The 18633-nt window shown below is 41.6% G+C and overlaps 2 protein-coding genes across 2 annotated transcripts in view; one reads left to right on the top strand and one right to left on the bottom strand.

Moving 5' to 3' along the window:
• Positions 1 to 11624, bottom strand: part of LOC132993077 (ryanodine receptor 3-like) — a 110070-nt gene extending 98446 nt beyond the window's left edge. The window contains exon 1 of the mRNA XM_061062727.1: positions 10725 to 11624. Within this exon, the coding sequence (XP_060918710.1) occupies positions 10725 to 10772 (48 nt within the window). The 5' untranslated portion in view covers positions 10773 to 11624. The remainder of the gene's footprint in view (positions 1 to 10724) is intronic.
• Positions 11625 to 13358: 1734 nt separating this feature from the next.
• The window catches only part of LOC132992804 (formin-1-like), a 53209-nt gene continuing 47934 nt past the window's right edge, over positions 13359 to 18633 (top strand). The window contains exons 1-2 of the mRNA XM_061062306.1: positions 13359 to 13457; positions 14328 to 15963. Of these exons, the coding sequence (XP_060918289.1) occupies positions 14436 to 15963 (1528 nt within the window). The 5' untranslated portion in view covers positions 13359 to 13457; positions 14328 to 14435. The remainder of the gene's footprint in view (positions 13458 to 14327; positions 15964 to 18633) is intronic.

The following is an 18633-nucleotide window of genomic DNA, read 5'->3' as shown; positions in this document are numbered from 1 at the left end:
CCCAAGGCACAGGTCTTGCAGGTCTTGGAGACGTCATGGTCTACAACACCAGCAGGTGACTGAACTTGTCGAGTGAAACGATGTAGTCTTCAGGATGGCTGAGAGAAAAAGGGAGACTAGCAATGTGCACATTTATGAAGTGTCAGAAGGAAAGATGTTCATCAAAAACTCAGACAGTGTGAGGGAGTTTACCTTGAAGTTTTTGATGGACATATTACTTGCCTTTTCCATCTGTCCTATGAAACAGATGTTGCGAAGGATTTATTCTATTTAAAGAAGGGAAGATGTTACATTCTAAATAGTGAGCTTTAGAGCTTTTTGGAAGAGGCTCTTTTTACTGTTTTAAAGAGTAACTGTTTCCTGCTAAGAAGCTAATTCCTTATGCTAAGATACATGTGAAGCATTATTTTGCGAGCTTCTTCTGTGTTTTTATTTATGAGAGCAGTTGTGACCTCCTTATCTTACTCTGGGCAGAGTCATATAATGTCAAACTATTTTATCAACCCGACTCAGAAGTGTTCATATTACGGTATCTCTTCCTTACGTGATCACAGTGTCAGCTTCTCAAAGATAAAAATATCCTTTGTCCTTCATGACCTGACCTAACTAAAATTCTGCGGAGTGCTCATCCACATGCTCATGAGTAAAGCTTCACTGGGCGACACCCTGCGGTAACAGAAGAAGTGGAAGATTGAACTGCAGCTGAGACACTCCCCCATGACAAACTCTATTTGTTCAGGGACTGGTGATGACGCCCAGTTGAGGGGTTTTGGTGCCAATGCCAAAGCACAGCTGACACTCGGAAAGAAAGTCAGATGGAAGTAAAAAGGATGCTGCAATAATCTGTTTTAGTGAAAATTTCCAAATTTAGGGAAATACATGTCACTGCCAGCAACATGTCATGCAAAGCTGTATGAATACAGCTGTAGGGTGCTTAAAACAGACACCTCAACTCCTCCAGGTTGTTAGTCATTAGACAGCCGCTAGTAGAGCAATTTTTTCCTGCTCCATATATCAACTTGCAGCTCCCTTATTTGTCATACATTACAGGAGGAGGCCATTAACAGCTTGGTGGGGGACTTCTGAAGTGTCAGCTTGTCAGCTATACTGCCAAAGAAACACTTCTCCGATAAAGTTAGGAGGTAATGTGCGCGGGCCTGAGGAAAACTAAGTCAGCAATGCTGCAGAGGTAGTCGGCCTAGTAAGGGTATTAAAAAAAAAAATGCTCCTCTGTATCTCAGCGTTCCCTCACCTGCAGCGCTATAGACCTACCTACAGACTCTGCCTCTCCTCAGAAACACTGCAGAATCCCAGATTAAAGAAGAAAAAAAGGAAATAAAAGTGCAAATATGTCGAGCCCTTATGAGAGAAATGTGTTTGCTGTTCGGAGGATCCTTACAGCCTCCATGGATCTCTAAACCTGCTTGCTGGCAAGGCAGGATAGTATACTTTTTTATATCACACATCGTTGACTCTGCAGCAACAAGGCTCAATAAAAAGGGGGATATCGCCTCGTCTGTGCTGGTGTGGTGCGACGCAGAGATTGTTAAAGGGGTATGAATCTTTTATGAGGTGGGAAACGCCACCATATCAGAGGCCGAGACTATGGCGTCAGCCTGGGGGGGGGGTAACATCGTAGATTCATCCGAGCACAGCAATTGTTGTAGCATCCTGCAAATTACACCATTACACACCTTCAGTAAAGTCCATTTGATTCTTCACAAACATGCACTGGTTGCACTGGGAGAACCCTTGGCCGCGGCATAATGATCCGGCATTGCAGCTTCAGATGACTGTCAAGGTTTTATTTTAAACTCTGTAAACTCGGAGGAGGGGCACTCAACTTTCTCCTATAAAGTGAAGCACAACAGCAGACGACTGCAACAGTGAACACTCCTCTAAATGGCTTATTAGGTTCACAGCGGGGAGACAGAACATTGGACATAATTACGGCAGATGCCAGAGCTGCTTCATGTAGGAGGAGAATGATTCACAAACAGTGAAGTAGTGAGGCTTTTAATGGTTGTTATCCATGGTAATATGCTGGAATCAATTGGTTTCTGTGGTAACAGATGCACATGTATAGAGAAAATGGTTTCTGAAAGTTTTAGACATGAACTAGATATAATACCTATTCTTTGCCTAACAGCCACCCTTGCTGCTTACATGTGTCAAATGATGTAACTTCCACTAAAAGAGGATCATTTACATCAAATACGTTATTTAAATTCATCTTCACTAAACCCTGCTCACTCTAAAGCCAAGGCTACAGATTCAGATTAGACTCAAAATGAGCCAAACGTCCCTCGCTGGATGAATTTGGTGCCACACAAGTGGCTAATTAGAAAAGAGACTGTGAATCTCTGGTTTGTTTTGGGTAATGTGCTAGCTAGCGGTGACATCAAGGAAAGTGAGGTAATTAATCCAGTGCAGCCTTACTGACACTTTCACAACTTATCTTCAAATAACTGAAAAAAAAAAGAAGATAAAACTGAGAAAGCCTGAAAACACTGATGGTCTCACTAAGAAACAAGCCTGTGGTATTTTATCTGATCAATTAAGAAAACTCAGAAGTCTTTCAAGTAGCTTTGTTTTCTCTATTTTATCAACTTCTGCTATAGGGCAACCACATTCCTGATTGTAGAAAAACTAGTATCTCTCAAACATTTAGGGAGATGCTCTAATTTTTATTCTTCAGGAGTTTATAACAAAACACATATTGTCACTTTTCCTTTGTCTGCTGAATAAGTAACTAGAGCTAGCAGGGGTTACTTAAGCTAGGCTATACAAAAAAAAACACTAAAAGCATTAAAAAAAAGTGGGACTCTGCGTTATTTTGGAATTAAATAGGATCATTTTAGTGATAAAACTAAGTGAATAAAACATAATGAAATGTAGGCTACTGCTTGTTCTACAACCTGCTGTGACTAATGAATAACCACAAAAAGATTCAACAAATACAGTCTTGGGTTATTCAGTCGACATTTACAGCCAAGAAGCGATATGAAAGAGAGGCAGAGAGTTCTATCAAGGCTAACGGTGGCTGCTGGTGAGAAAAAAACTATTTGGCAACTTAAAGTGTTCACTTACTGTTCAACCATCGACCCTGGTGAAATACATTTCTGGAATATTGGAGCCCTGCAGTGTCTTTGTTGCAAGTGTTCACTGAGCCATATGGTGTCTAACTATTTTGTGGGTTATAGTTAAACAAGATTGTAAGATGTCAATGGTGATGAAAAAAAAAAAAAGCACCAAAGCTTTTAACCCACACAGACGCAGTGCCAATGTTCTGCAGGACACCTACGGCTAACAGGCGGAGACAAAAGTCAAGTAGGTTACTGTGAATTCAAGCTAACAACTTGCATATATCTGATAAAATGCCAACAGACTGAGAAAATAAGTTAAAAAGAGAAGCAAAAGGTAGGAACAGATGTAGTAGGAATCTCATGTTTGCATGTTTTCTGTTGGCAGTCAGTGGAGTTTGCAGGATTAATTGCCCTGCATTGTTGTAGGTCCAATGCAGCCAGCCGTGGATATCAGGAGCTGGTCATAGCACAAAAGAAGCTACAGAAAGAAGTCAATAACATATGCGCTCTTTGTTAATATAAGAAAGAAAAATCATTTAGTCTCTGAGTAAAAGTGAAACGTACCAACAAAAGATTGTTCTGGCTACGTGGCTATGTGGTCCCTGCTGTGAATAACAACAGACTTAATACAAACAAAGATAACAATGAGGGGATCAAGGAGGCAGGTTTGATTTGAATTGAATAAAAGAATAAATACAGGAAGCAGTTAAACAGATATAATAGTCAAGATTGAATGTTTTTGAGAAAATGCAAAAATGTAATTCTTAAACGTTTGTGTTGGAAAGAAGTGTGAACATTTGTGGAGAAGTGATGCATAGGGTTTTGAGAAGTGAAATCACTAATTTAATTTAGACATGAACAATTCATCAGTTCCCTGCAGTGAATTTTTTTTTTTGGTTTTGGTAGTTATTTATTAAACACAGGAAAAAATGTAAGTTAAACTCACTGATACTTTGATACAGTAGATGTGTCAAATACAGTAAGACAGTGTACTCTGCATATACACTGATGATTTTATTCTCTTCAATAATACTGTCCTCTTAATAAAAGTGTCTTGAATTTTATCCGGCCTTTATATAGTTGCCCATATCCATAGTTATTGAGTGGACATTTTTATTTTACCATATATAGAAAAGGTGAATAATTTGTTGTTTTGTGCGTTTGTTAAGGATTTTCTTATAGACCCATTGTCAACAAATGTACCCAGAGATAATTGAGATCAGCTTATCTTCGATGTCTCTCTCTCTCTCATTATTTTAAAGATTTATTTGTGGGCTTTATTTTGAGTCAGTATAACTATAGAGTCTTAAAACCGGGAGAGAGTTTTTGAATTGTAATCTGTCATCATTACTCTGCACCTTATCTGCAAACCAATTTGCACATTGTAATTGTTGTTTTCTCTTAACTTATTGTTTGTAAACTGTTTCCTAATCATATAATGTTTATTATAATGCGTGCTGCTGCCCTCTTGGCCAGGTGACACTTGTAAAAGAGATCTTGATCTCAAAGGGTTAATTACCTGGTTAAATAAATAAGAGAGAGGGATAGAGAGTGGGGAGTGACACGACGGACGGAAAGGAGTCACGGATCCGATTTGAACCAGCGCCTCCACCAGCGTCTCTCTTTTAGTTAAGGTGTATTTGTTCAGTATATGTTGGTGACGATTCGCTGATTGGTTTTTACATTAGTAAGTTGATTGAGATATTAGGGATGTTGTTAAGGTAAGTATGTCTTTTTTTTAAGGTTTTTTCAGGGCCTTTCATGCCTTTATTTTTAGAGATAGGACATTGGAGTCAGAAATCATAGAGAGAGTGGGGAATGACACGCGGGAAAGGAGTCACAGGCTGGATTCGAACCCATGGGACGCGGACTAACCACTATGTGCAATAACATTTTGGGATTTCTGGAATATTAAAGACATTTGTCAACAGAAAAAAAAACTTGTTGCAGCCGAAACTTACAATATTCACCAAAACTCTGAGTACATCCTTCTTAGCATACTCTATGTCCACTTCAAACTGTCAGTAAGCACAAGAGAAAAGACGCCTCATTGGTCATTCCTTTCATATACTTGCTACCCGTTGTTTCTATAGTTCAAAACATAAAAGTCAAACATGTTGAAAATCAAAAAGAAAACAACAACATCGTCTTCTTTAGGTGGAAGCATCCTACCCTGCCTGATTAAATATTCATGCTTTGAAACTACAGATCAATCAGACCCGCTTACTGCATGCCACTGACATTACTGAGGAAATTTCTTCATTTGGTGGCGCGATCAATAGCTCATTACAGCAGCTTTGCACTGGGTTGTCCGTGGGCCGGCCGGCCGGGTTTTAATTCCCTCTAACTCACAGGCCTATCTCATCTGTCCATCTTCATCATGCTACACAGAGAAACAGCCTCCTGCTTAAGAACATCACTGCACATTGAAGCTCGTTCAGACTTACTTTTGTGCAAGTGCAATATTGGGAAGTATGAATGAGATTAAGCTAATAATAAAAGATATGAGGGAATCAATAGTGCAGCCGTTTATATTGTGGAAGTATATATGTGTGTGTGTGCGGTGTGGAGGTAGAGCCAAGATCAATACTGTGCTTTAGACATGATTTAACTTTGCAGTTTGAGGAGTTTAAATACACCCCGTCCAGGAAAAGATTCCAAATCAAATCGTTTTCAAACTCAGCCAAGGAAGAAATTCTAAATTAAATAAATCAAACAGATATGAGGAAAGTCAAGCGACCAGTCGCAGCTTTATTTTTCTAAATCTCAGTAACAGCTGGTAAAAAAGGAATGCCAAAAAACACTAGACGAAGCAATGTTCCAAGTAACAGTGTGAGGGAAAAGAAGAAGTTTCCCTGTTTAATGAAATTATTTGTCATTTCAGGGTGAATCTAAACCGTTATTCTCAACAAATGACGTTTGGTTGCTTAAGAAACTGAGCCATTCCTTTTTGAATCCAACCATGAAATGACAGCAGAACCTCATCATAATGACATTAAAGCTCCCCTCCTTAGTGTCAAGAGGAATGTGATGAAGTGCTGGAGTGAACTCCCATCAGTGGGAATAATTTCATGGTAATCTCAGATAATTATACACAGGGCAAGTGACAGAGTTCTGAGGAGGGGGGGTATGAAGTGAGTTTGGCGTACTTGTAACGCTTACATAAAAGTAAACAAGTTAGACATAAGGAAGAAAAAGAATAATTATTCTGTTGGAATGTGCATGGAAAGGTCAGCAGTAACCTGGAAAACTCTCCTTCAAGATGCTTCCATAGAGTTTCATAGTCAGGACAATATATCCCAGACTGAACACTGGACACCTTTGGCTGACTCTGGGCGATTGTGGAGAAGCAGTTAGTTGCACCCTCAAAGTTAGAGCCCGACCGAATAATCATCCAGCCGATAATATCGACCGACATCATCTTATCCAGTGACTATCGGTAACGGCCAATTTTATTGCAGGTATGCACCAATATTTCTAGATTTATTTACCAGTCAAATAGCATTTCATTTGAGCATCATTGTTATACACTAGCAGTTCTCTGTCACCAGCAGAGTGTGCTACATGGATTTCATCAAGCATTATCACTCTCCAGAGTATCAAGCGTTGATGTACCATGGTTACATGTGCAGTTACTCTCCAGTTCAGTGACCATCTTGTCTTAATTTTCAATCTTTTTTCACAGGTATTTGATCCACATTTGAGCATTTAACGGAATAAATGTCTATACATCTCTCTACAGATCGAAAACAGATCAAAGAAAGATATATCGGTATCAGATTTATTTTCCTTCACAATATCGGTATCGGCCCCAAAAATCCAATATCGGTCGGGCCCTACTCACAGCCTCCAGAAAACATACAGTACAGCAAACATATACACATATTTGCACAATTGAATAACATGCATCTGAAGAAAGATAAAAGAGGGAGATAAAAGTGAAAATCCGGAAGAGGAGAGCTGATTGTGACAACAGAAGTCAGGAGAAACGCAGAGCAACAAAGGAACAACCCAGCAGCGTGTTCAAAGAGGACGAGTGGGTGAGGAGGCAGCGAGCTCTGGCACTGATGACACCAGCACACAGCACACTTCAGTGCTTTATGGTAGTCATTTTACTCCTTATGGTTATTTTTTTCTTCATCAGCTGGTTCGACTCTATGCGTTTTCTTTTGTGTTGTTGAACCAGCACTTCTCGCCTGGATGTAAAGTGTGTCCGGCGCCTTTCACATAAACAAGCCGCCTGCCACTGTGCATTAATCAAAGACCCAGTCTGGCCTTTTCAAAGTCGCTACACCCACTCGAACTGATATTAGATCACCAGAATTTGATACGCGCCTGGCAGGGAACTTCGCAGCAGAGAAGCTGTGCACATGGATGCTCACATAACATGCTGCTCTGTAGCATGTTTCAACCAATAGGTGTTCCTCAAGTATAAAGTATAAAACAAACTGAACAGGGATAACAACAACTAAAGTGTATTATTCCTCTATCTTGTCTACATTCTCTCATTCTGCTCTGATGACACAAAGCACAGTTTTACATGATGAGCAGCTTGAGCTAGGTCACCATAAGCTGATATTCTATTCAGTATACCTCTTATAATGAAGCGAGCGATGCTTGAACATCTAAGGACAGATCCGATTTCCAAACAGGCTGAATGAAGTTCCTGCAGAATATGCAGTCTTATTAAACTCTCTGCACTGACACTTTGCCCCCTCTGATATTAAACTGCAGTTTTAGGGAGGCTTTTCTTTGAGTCTCCCGACTCACCATCAGCACCGTTCCCCTCCCTGTACCATCAAATTACCCGCGGCTGAGCTATCCTCGCTCTCCTCCCTTCCTTTTTCCTCCCACTGAGTTGAGGTTTATAGGCAGCAGTCCGGCAGGGGTAATTTCTACTCTCACTCCAGGGAAATTACTTTGCGTTGTTAGAGAAAAGGCAGCTTGTGAACTGCTTTATCAAGCTCCCTGGCTTTAATAACAGGCTACTTTTGGGCATCTGTAAGAAACATTGCCGCTACATATCCTAGCAGACTGTTTTCCCAACTACTGCTCTTTCAGAAAGCAACTTTGATGTGGAGTCGTGCAGATTCTGGTACCGACACTGGAAATGTCACATCACCCAAAATGTACCATCAGAGTGTGCCACTGAACACATCCTTGAGATACTACACTTATTAGCTTCTTTCTTATCCAGTAGACAAGCAAAAATAAGAGCTATATATACCACCAGGAAGTCAACAGCTTCTGCTTTAGAGCAGCAACAAAGAAGAAATTATTGCAGCTAAATTATCATGTGACCATAGCAAACAAACATTACAATGCCTTTTAAGAGTGTAGCATTAATCTAAGCTAGCAGAATGTCAACTATCAGTTTTTTCTTATCCCAACGTCACAGGTTCAGAGCAGCCGTGTATGCATGAGTGTGTTCAAAGAAGCATATGTGTGTCCAACGGAGCTTTTGTTTCTGCAGAAGTGACTTTAGTCGTGTAAGTAAATGTAGGCCTATATGTGTGTGCATGTTCATACTTGTGTGTATCTGTTCTGCTGCTCCTCTTCACTGAATGGTTCAGCTGTGCCTCGCTTGGCCTGATGAATAATTTCTGCACTGTGCTCTGCTGTGGCACGTCTGGTGCAGCCTGACTGCACCACACAGCTACAGCTCCGCATTTGCATTCAACACACACACACACACACACACACACACACACACACACACACACACACACTCACGCACACACACACTTTTACCTTCATAAACAGCCAGCTCGCTCACTGCGCCGCCATCCAAACACCATCCACCCTATCAGCTGCTTCCCTGTGTGAAGGGATGCAACAAGCTGCTAAGCCCTCTTTAAAGCAACAGCAGTTTCCTATTCGTCAATGTCATTCATTTCTACTCGCTGTGTTACATCTGGGGAGGGGAAAATCTGACCAACAAAAAGAGACCAGAACAGACAAGCAGGCAAATACAACAAAATCCACAACTCTTGTGAGCTTGTCTCTAAAGACCCTGATTGGGAATTGCTGGCATTTAAGTTCGAGCCCAGAAGAAAAAGAATAGACAAGCCGTGCTGAAATGTCAGCTCTTTTCTGGAGTGGCGGGGATGCTGATGCCGTGACCTCTACTGGTTGTGCTGTGGTTAAAAGGTTGGCTGGAAATGGGGAGGAGACATTAGCTATTTCTGAGTGAGAGGAGGGGACATTGTGAAAAAGACTGGGGAAAGGTAAGCCTTTCTGTATTATGGAAAAAAAAAAAAAACAGGCTTAGTCGAGAACCCTTCACTTGCTGTGTGTTGTTCATGCCCCTCTGACAACTTAAGTTAGAGTAACAAAGCTGCATTTGAATGCTTGGCTCACTATTGACATGTTAACACTGTTTCTATGAAAGCTGTAAATGAATACTAGATCACAAAGACAAGTTCATTTGTACATTATTTAGGTTTAAAAGTCCTCAACTAGCACCAACCAAATGATATCGACATTTAAGGGGAAAAATATCAAAACTACTGTGGTTTACTAGAAAACATCCCTACTCCGTTTACCTCAAAGTAATCGCCAGGTTGTGCATCTGTGAGCAGCTTAATAAAGAGAAACCACACGCAGCTGTGCCAGTGAAATGTGCAACCCAACACCTACTGTCTCGGGGTCTGTCTGAAGGACCTCCAACACTCTGCTGCTCTTTCATCCACCCTCGATGCAATGTGCCTTTTCAGACATGCCATGCCTCTCAATGCACTTATCCATATATGAACAGATCATGTCATCATGCATCTTTGTCAAAAGTGGAAAGTGTTTCTCTCTGTGCAACAACTTTGAGACATTTCCAATCCCAGACATTGTTTTTCAGCTTAAGAATTACATTTTAATCATTTCCACTGTAGTGCAGTACTGGAGCCAAGAATAGAAAAGATTGTACATCAAGTTTAATCCTAAATTACAGTCCCTTTAATACATTACAGTGTGTTTGCCGTATATTGGCTTTTGTTCAACAAGTACGACTTATTACTAATTCTGTTTGGTTGCAGCGATATTGTATTTACTACAAAATGTGGTTCTCAGTTCATTTGCAGAGACCTTTGCTGCTGCACAGGCACCCTGGGGTGACTGTCTGGACTGGCAGCCTTCACTGCCAGGCTACCACGTTTGAATATATTAAACAATATGCTGCATAACGACTCACATCTCGTTCTTTCTCCTAAAAGAGATTTGCTATGATGCCTGACTTTTCATTCTGTGACTTATTGAGCACGTTAAATCACAGTGTTTTGACTCTTAAGCTCTGTCGAAACTGAAACCGACAATTATGAACACAAAGGTGCCGTAAGGGGCTTGTGTAAGTTTGTCATTGCAATGGATAAAGTGCTGTCAACTTCTGGAGACAGAGACTGCAGAAGAGACAATAGCTGTCAGTGAGCCATGCGCAAAACAATAGAGCACTATCACCGCCTGAAAGATCTGCAGGAATGCAGAGGGTTATCAAAGGCTACGGAATGAAATGACCTGTTTGAATCAAACCAAGTCATAAGCGACCGTCGTAATCCCACATACAAGGTATACCGTGGAAAAGAAAGCTTCACATGTCTCCACAGCCACCAGAGCAGCGCTTCAACTACAAGCGGCAGGAAATGTACTCACAGTCCTGAGGAACTGGATTTCATCCTCTCCTTCTCCACCTTCAGCCATGGCTGCAAAGGAGCCTGTTCAGACTCGGCAAGCCTCCGCTGGCTCCTCTCTCCTATCGATATTAGCATATATGGCTAATCCACGGCCATTCAGCGGGGTAGACTACCGCAGCATGTGTCACTCAAGCCCCTGTGCTCATGCCCTGCTCGCCGCCCGGAGGAGGAGTGTGTGTCAGCATCGGTGTGCTGAAAGCGACTGGGGACGGTGAGGCGGTGGGGAAACGGGGAGAAGCCACGTCGTATAGCCAAGATACAGCAGCGGGATCTTTATCTTCGACGTCACAGGCAGACCTATTGAATACAACCGAGAAAGCGCGAATATTTAAACGCAAGTGTGATAAATGCAGATGGCCAAAAAAAAAAAAAAAAAGGCACTACAAAACGTGTATGTCTCTCTGTTTTTTTATTTTCTTTTTGTTGTTGTTGCTGCATCCCTTCTCAATTCACCAATATCTACCACTGTTCAGTGAACATGCTAATTTGTGAAAGTAACCGTCAGAGTCAATCTGTAGCCAGGGACAAGCTTATGTAGGATAGATAGCCTATTCACTGTTTCAGCAGCAATTCAGCACCATGGCCAGCACCCCACTATGTAGGCTAGTGCGTGTGTGTGTGTGTGTGTGTGTGTGTGTGTGTGTGTGTGTGTGTGTGTGTGTGTGTGTGTGTGTGTGTGATGACTTGAAATAGCCTGCTGCATATACTAACATTACTAATGACATTACTAACATTTAAACAAATGAAGAGATAGCTTTACATTATTATCAATACGTTTATAGGCCTATAGTGAATTAGTTAGGCTACTCACACTGTTGATGTACAGAGAGCGAAACCCCTAAAATCAGCCTACAGTAAGTCTAAAACATCGTCTAAACACCGTCTTCACAAAGCATTTGTAGTGATTTAACTTAACGTTTATGTCATGCGAAATATCTCTGTGTTTGCTGACTTAACTTGATCTCTATACGAAATCCTCATTCTATATGAAACCGCCTGAAAAAATGACGTGTAGGCAAACATGTCACTATTTATAACATGATTGGATGAATGGTCATTCATTAATAATTTCATGTCATATGAAACTCTATAAAAAGTAGATGACTAATATCAAATCACTTCACTTTTTTTTCCTGAGGACTGAATATAGTGACAGTGATCAGTCTGGTCCCTGGTTATCCAACGTTGAATCACAGTTGACTCAGCCCCGTCATAATGAAGCCCACTCATCCCAGCGACTGAATTAAAATAAAGACATATGCTACATAATAATGATGCTATGGCGCCCTCTAGCGTCGACGACGTGAGCTGTCCTCTTCACAGTACATGTTTCCTTCTTTCAATTAGCCTTTTTATAACACGTCATCCTGCTCTTCTCCTTTTCCCTCCCGCCCACTTCTTCTCAATTTAGTCCCTCGGTCTTCTTTCATTAATGATGACAAATGACCCACCCCCCTTCGTTCTTTATTGCCCTATTAGCAGCCTGTTGAAACAAGCAGCCTAATGATATCATGCATATTTCAGTAGCCATTGATAAATTCAACTAAAATATTTCTTTCAATTCATTAACACAATCAGATGGGTTATATTTTAAATAGTTATATCCTTGTGGTAATAGACGTGGGTGACGTCATGTGAAAGTAACTTGTTGTCCTGCTTGTGACTTATGTGCTTCTGGATGTACAATATGTTTCTCCGTTTCAGTCTATTTTTTTTAATGTAGACTTTTGCTGTCCCTGCTTTAAAGTGTCCTATACGTGCCCTGATAAGTGTGCAGTATTGTGGCTCTGTTTTAATGTACCTTGTGTGTCTTGTTCTGTCACTCACCTGCCCAGGGGCTGCAGTTCAAAATAGTCCTGATGGCTAAACTGGTACATTACAGGAATGTTATGAATGTGCATTGTCCCTGTAACTTTAAACTGTAAAAATAAAAAAATGAAAAAAATAAAATAAACATTCATACAATGGCCCGTTTTATGTAGTGAAGTTTGATGATGGTTAGGCTGTATGGGTTGTTTTATGGGTACACTGGCAACGACATTTTGGTACAAAATATATTTATATTTATATTGTATCTGTACATTTTTATTCTAATACGATTTCCCTTATTTTCTTATACATTTAATAAAATATCACTAAAATATCAAATATTCTGCAAGTCACTGAAAATAAAACGCCCTTTGTTAGAGTATATAATCTCTTAGGAAGTTTTTTTTTCTCTAAATTAGTTGTAGTTTAATACAAGTGTGAGTGTGATGCAAATGTAAGCCACTAGGTGTCTCCGGTTCGTAAGATATGGCTCCTCCTCGGACTTCTAAGAGCAGGTGCTTTCAAATACAAAACATTTTCTGCTTTTGACGGTATGCTTGTGTTAGCCTGTTTACTGCTGGTCACTGCTACAACATCAAATTATCTCCACTGAAGCCGCAGTGTGTTACTCTTCTTCAGCGAAGTCAGTCACACTGCCAAAGGATCACATGGTCTACCTGAAAGCTGCAGCTGCACTGACTCAAATTGTGGGATGTGGATGAATGATCGGGAACCAATCAAAGCGCGGCGAGCCAGCGCTGAGCATCTTTATTGGTCCAAATTCCCGTCATTCATGGCGGCAAAACCCCGACGAAGCCGCGGTGAACACTGGCTGGTTGCAGAGGAGAGATGTGAAGAAATATTATCCATGCCACTAAATCGGGTAAGTGACTGTTTATCTTTCAGGAACTGCTGCTTGGCTTTTCGCCTGCTGCAGGTGTGTTTGACTGAAACAAACTCAGCTTCGATTTACTGAATCTAATAGTGAGGCTACTGCGGAGTTTTGGAGTCACGTCATTTAAATGTCCCAGAAACCAAGCTAAATGTTTACTAATTTAAGTTGTAAGTGTGCTGCAGAAAGCACAGCATAGTGTTTGTTTTATGCTGCCGTTCACACGCTTTGTGATAATTTCATTCGTGTCTCGATGCAAGGTGACACCAACCCATAGCAGGATTATGTTATGATGTAAACAGTTCAGAAATGTCAGGGGAAACCACTGAAAGACATGAAGTATGTGCCCTGCTCTGCTTATATGTATCAGATGGCATCGACTGCATTTGGGCTCTGCATGTGTCGTCACCTTATTTGACACACTCAGGTTTTATGCGGCAGCTTAGAAATGTCGATGAATTACGTTTGTGAAATGTTTCATCTGGTTATACAGCAATGTCGAAGAGGAGGACGATTCAAATGTATGGTTTGGATGGTTAGAAAGTAGAATAATAAGTTAAATCCATGCAGTGTTGAATTTATTGAGTTTTGTATTACTATAAGGTTTGGCTGTGAAATATGGAGTGGCCTTTGCAAGGGAAGGAGCAGTTAGAATTAAGCATCAGTACTAGCTTTGAAATTAGCCTGCAATGATTTGAGGGACTATATTTTGTATGTTTAAAATTGTAAGATTATAATTAATCTCATGTGTTACTAGTACAACTGTAAACTGTCTTCAAAGTGCCAAAAAGTCACTAGTAGGGCTAGCATGTTATGGACAATTCATCATATTTACAATGTGTTCTACTTTCTCCCTGACAGCGTCGGGAAAGGCCAGGTGATGAATAGCCAGAGATCCTCCTCTGCAGTCCAAGTCCAGTCACTCAATCTGGGTACCGTCCACTTTCTCAGAGTGCTTCAGTGATTAACATGGCACCCATCATGGAGGGCACACACACTGTGTTGCTCCTATATGCACCCATCCGTGAGCTAAGCCACATCAGCCTGTATTTCCCCAAGAGGCGGTCTCCGGGAAAGAAGTATAAGAGCCGCGCCCCTCATTCAGAAAGGTTCGCTAATGACCATGACTGGAGAAAGGAGGATCTTGCCGTGTCCGAACAAAGAGGCCAGTCTTCCGACTCCTCGGGCAAACTCCTCAACTCCCAGCAGGCAACAAAGGAAGCAGTCGCGGAGCTCTGCTGGCTGGCGGCTGAGCACCATCAGTTGCTTGCAGATTTCTTATCACTGTGCAGGGTTTGTGCCAATAAAGTCAGGATGGGTAACCAGGATGGGAAACTCCAGGATTACATGGAGGGTCAGGAGGTCCACCTTGGAGGTCAGGTCCTCAGCAGCACCAACTATCCTCGCGCTGGGCCTCCAGAGCAGAAGAAAGCTGCGCCTAAGAGCAAAAAGCTGAAGAAGTTGGGAGGTAAAAAGCATGACAGCGCTGAGGATTTTCTGCACAGCAAGATGAAGAAGAAAGTATCAAGTAAGACTTCATCAAATGAGATTCCAGCTCAAACTGGTGTGTCTAAATCTTCAGCGTCAGTCGTGAAGGAGACCCCTGGTGCCCCTTACTCAGTTCACGTCTCTGACAGCTTAGTCACCGGCTCTTATGTCAGCGCAGTCAGTAACCCCATCCTGCCCATGGAGGAACCCTTCCAGATCGGTCACGAGGGTTGGGACTTCATGGAGGACAACCGGGGTTTTGATCCTGACATGGATTTCTGCACTGACTTCTCAGAGTACGATGGCGAGCTGGGTTACGAGTGGTCCTTTTGCAACCTGACGGAGGGTCTGACCCGACGGGAAAGCGGCAGCAACCTTCGGCCAATTAAGACTTTTGATTCTTTAGATGAAACATTATGTGAGAATGCGCCGCCTCTGAAGGCAATGAACAAGTGTAACGCAGGGCTCAGGGTGGTGGCCAAAGTGCAGGATGTCGATGGGAAAGTGCAACATGTTAGCCACAAAAGCCCTGACATAGTAGGGCCGTCCATGCTAAAGCCAGGGCCTAGTAGCTGCCAGCAGGAACATGCAAAGTGGAAAGGACAAAATAAGACGGGCCGAAAACTTTCTGAGGGGCTACAATTGCCCCTATCCCACACAAACGAGCCATACCCCCAAGCCAAATCCCACCCCAAGAGCCTCACTTCACCATCTCTCGCCGGGGTCTTCAACACCTCTTTCCCTGCCTCCAACAGCCTCCACAGCATGTCCCCGGTCCTGTCCCCTCTGTCCTCCAAACAGGCGAGCCCACAGCTCAACCATCGCATCGTACTGCTCTCGGATGTGGACCAAGAACAAGACAGCTCAAGTAACACAGACGACCCTAAACTCTTCACCGAGGTCATCGACAAGAATGGCAACAAGCGCACCATCACCCGTCTGGATCTGAACCTCAGCAGGCGGCCCAGCGTCTCCAAGTGGAACTCCTCCAGCAACTCCACAACAACAGGTGAGCTATTAGATCTTACGACGCTCCCCTTTGAACACCGGAGCTTTTATCATCTTCGTAGTGTGAAACGCTTGTCATAATGTGCGCTTCATCTGGCAGTGCTGATGCTCAAATACAGAGCTGAAAAGGGTTGCCTGAGAGACTGTTTCTGTGTGTGACTTACTGCCTCGGGTTGCTTTTGAAATGTTCAAGCTATTTTCTGGCGGGCATGTAACTGTCAAACATTTTCCTCGAAGGGTTTTATAAACTAGTGGGGCCAAAAAATAAAATGTCTCTCTATTAAGTCCTTTTCTTGGACTACTGGAACTGGTGAACACGTGCAACCTCAAATTAAAAACTACCCAACAGAGTTGCACAAGGGGGCAAGCAGGGTCCAGAGAATAGTTTCACTGATGATTTGTTTTAACTCTCTCGGTGCTGCTGGGAAAGCAGAGATTATCTGGAGTGTCCCAGATCAAAGGCTCAGAGCTGACACGGAGTTCGACCTGATCAGGGTTCTCGTGAGCACCCTGTTAACTGAAGCATTGCCAATTTGGACCTCAGGGATCTGCTGCCCCTCCCTTTAAAAACCCACATCCAGTCCAGTTCACAGGAAACCGACAAAAGGATCAGTGACCAAGCAGGGACAAGGGTTGCAGAAAAAGGATTAGACTTTCCATTTTTTTTTTTTTTTTTTTTGCAGAAATCTTTTCCTCTTTTGCTTAATCTCTATCTCTTGCTGATGCTGATAGAATAAATGGTTTGACACGCGTACAACGCAAACTGTAGCCAAACGTGACCTTTTGCTCTTTAATCAGTAATAGAAGATTTACTCCTGGCTAGAAATGTTTACCCATTTACTAGAATCACTGAAAACTGCAGAATCCAAGTTTGTGTTAGTGGTTTAATTAATTTTAGGAGGCCTCAACATTATTGCATTAGCTTACTTTGTAAGGTTGTTAATCATCCCTGTCAGCAACCAAATCTTTACTTCAATCTGTAACAGAAAACATTGATTTTCTCATTTGCTAACCTACTCTGGATAATCTTGGACCTTTTTTTTTAAATGTCAGTTTGGACAGTTTTACCCCCACGGTAAGAGCTAAAGTGCATTTTGTTGGTATGCTACAGAGTCTGTAATTTGTAACATCCCAGAGAACTACCAGCTCATTCAATTCAGTTGGCAATGCTGAGCTCAGCATCAGCTACAGAGAGAAGGAGAGCTGCGCTGTGTGGAGCTAAGCTAACAGTGATCAGGGGGATGTATGGCTCGGCCTCACTCACGTTGAGAGACGATTTTGAACATTTCTCATTGAAATGAAACTGACATTGTCCTCACACACAAGGATGCAGTCAGTAACACTGACACACACACAAGATCGCATCTCTTTTATTGAATAATATATTTATATGTATTTTTTAAGTATAGGCCTGAGGAAATATAACAAGCCCTTGATGGATGTAATAGTGTGATATTATGATCCATAATCCCCCTGGACAAAGCCCTGACCGTAGAAGTAAGACTGAAATTGTTGCTTACATCATTCAAACCAGATGTTTCATGCTGCGCAACCTTCACAGCGAAGGCTTAAACCTTTAATCTAAAAAAAAAGCCTTTTATCGATTTGGCTGAATCTGATCTGCTTCTACATCGCCCTTGTGTTGCTTGATAATTGAGTACACTTCAGATGCTAACGCAGATAAATGAACATCACAGGGTCCAGCCGAAAGGGCTAAGTGGGTCATTGTGAAGCTCTGTCCTTCATGCTTTGCGAATGCTGTAGTAATTGTGATTCATGTTTTTTTTTTTTAATCTTACTGAAGCTTAGTGCTTATTAATGAGCATGATTATTATGCAGAAAGGGTTGGTCTTTTTAAAGTAACAAATTATCTTTTTTGCTTCATGTGCTAATGCTCTTTCATCGCAGTCTGTGTAACCTCGCTGGAGTGTGTATGTGACGCTAATTACCTGCCGGTGTCTCTTCATGTTAGATTTTAGCATCTATGTCTTACGCTATCTTGATATCTATCAGCAAACCAAACACAATTTTGAAACTACACAGGAAACTTTAAACTTGTGTACTGTACATCATTTTTTGGCTAGCAAAAACCAGCTACAAAGACAATGACATATAACTACATATTCAAGCAGAAACAGGAAACGTGTTAGCTAACAGTTGCCTAATTACACATGTAGAAGGGACACAGAAACATTAGCATTTGTTCAGAGTCAACCCTTTACACCTGGTAAATGTACGTATATATTTAATATCCTTTTAGTTGTGTACCTGCTCTAGGAAATATTTGGCTCTTCAGCTCTTTTTTTTTTAAGAACAGTGAAATTGAAGCAAACATTTTTGTAATTAAGAGCTAAAAAAAATTAAAATTAGCATCAAGAAGCTCCGTAGAGGTAAAGTGACCAGCAGTATTGGTTAATAACTATCACTAAAATGTGTCCATTTCCACATTTTATCGTTTAATCTGCAGCAGTATAAAAATATAAAACCTTTTCAAAAATCCTTGAGTGTCTTTCCCTCCATTTATCCCGTTTCTCTCAGTCGCTTGCTTATTTTATTGACGGACATATGGCAGGCGGTACCATAATACGATTACCCAATAGGTTTCACTGAGGTCATATGAAATTGATCAGTGCTGAGAAAGACCGCTTCACCCAGCTCTCCCTACTAGCTG

The sequence above is a fragment of the Labrus mixtus genome, chromosome 18 (genome assembly GCF_963584025.1).
Source record: "Labrus mixtus chromosome 18, fLabMix1.1, whole genome shotgun sequence".
NCBI classification, from domain to species: domain Eukaryota; kingdom Metazoa; phylum Chordata; class Actinopteri; order Labriformes; family Labridae; genus Labrus; species Labrus mixtus.
The sequence above is the reverse complement of the archived record's forward strand: the minus strand, read 5'-3'. Positions and strand labels throughout refer to the sequence as shown.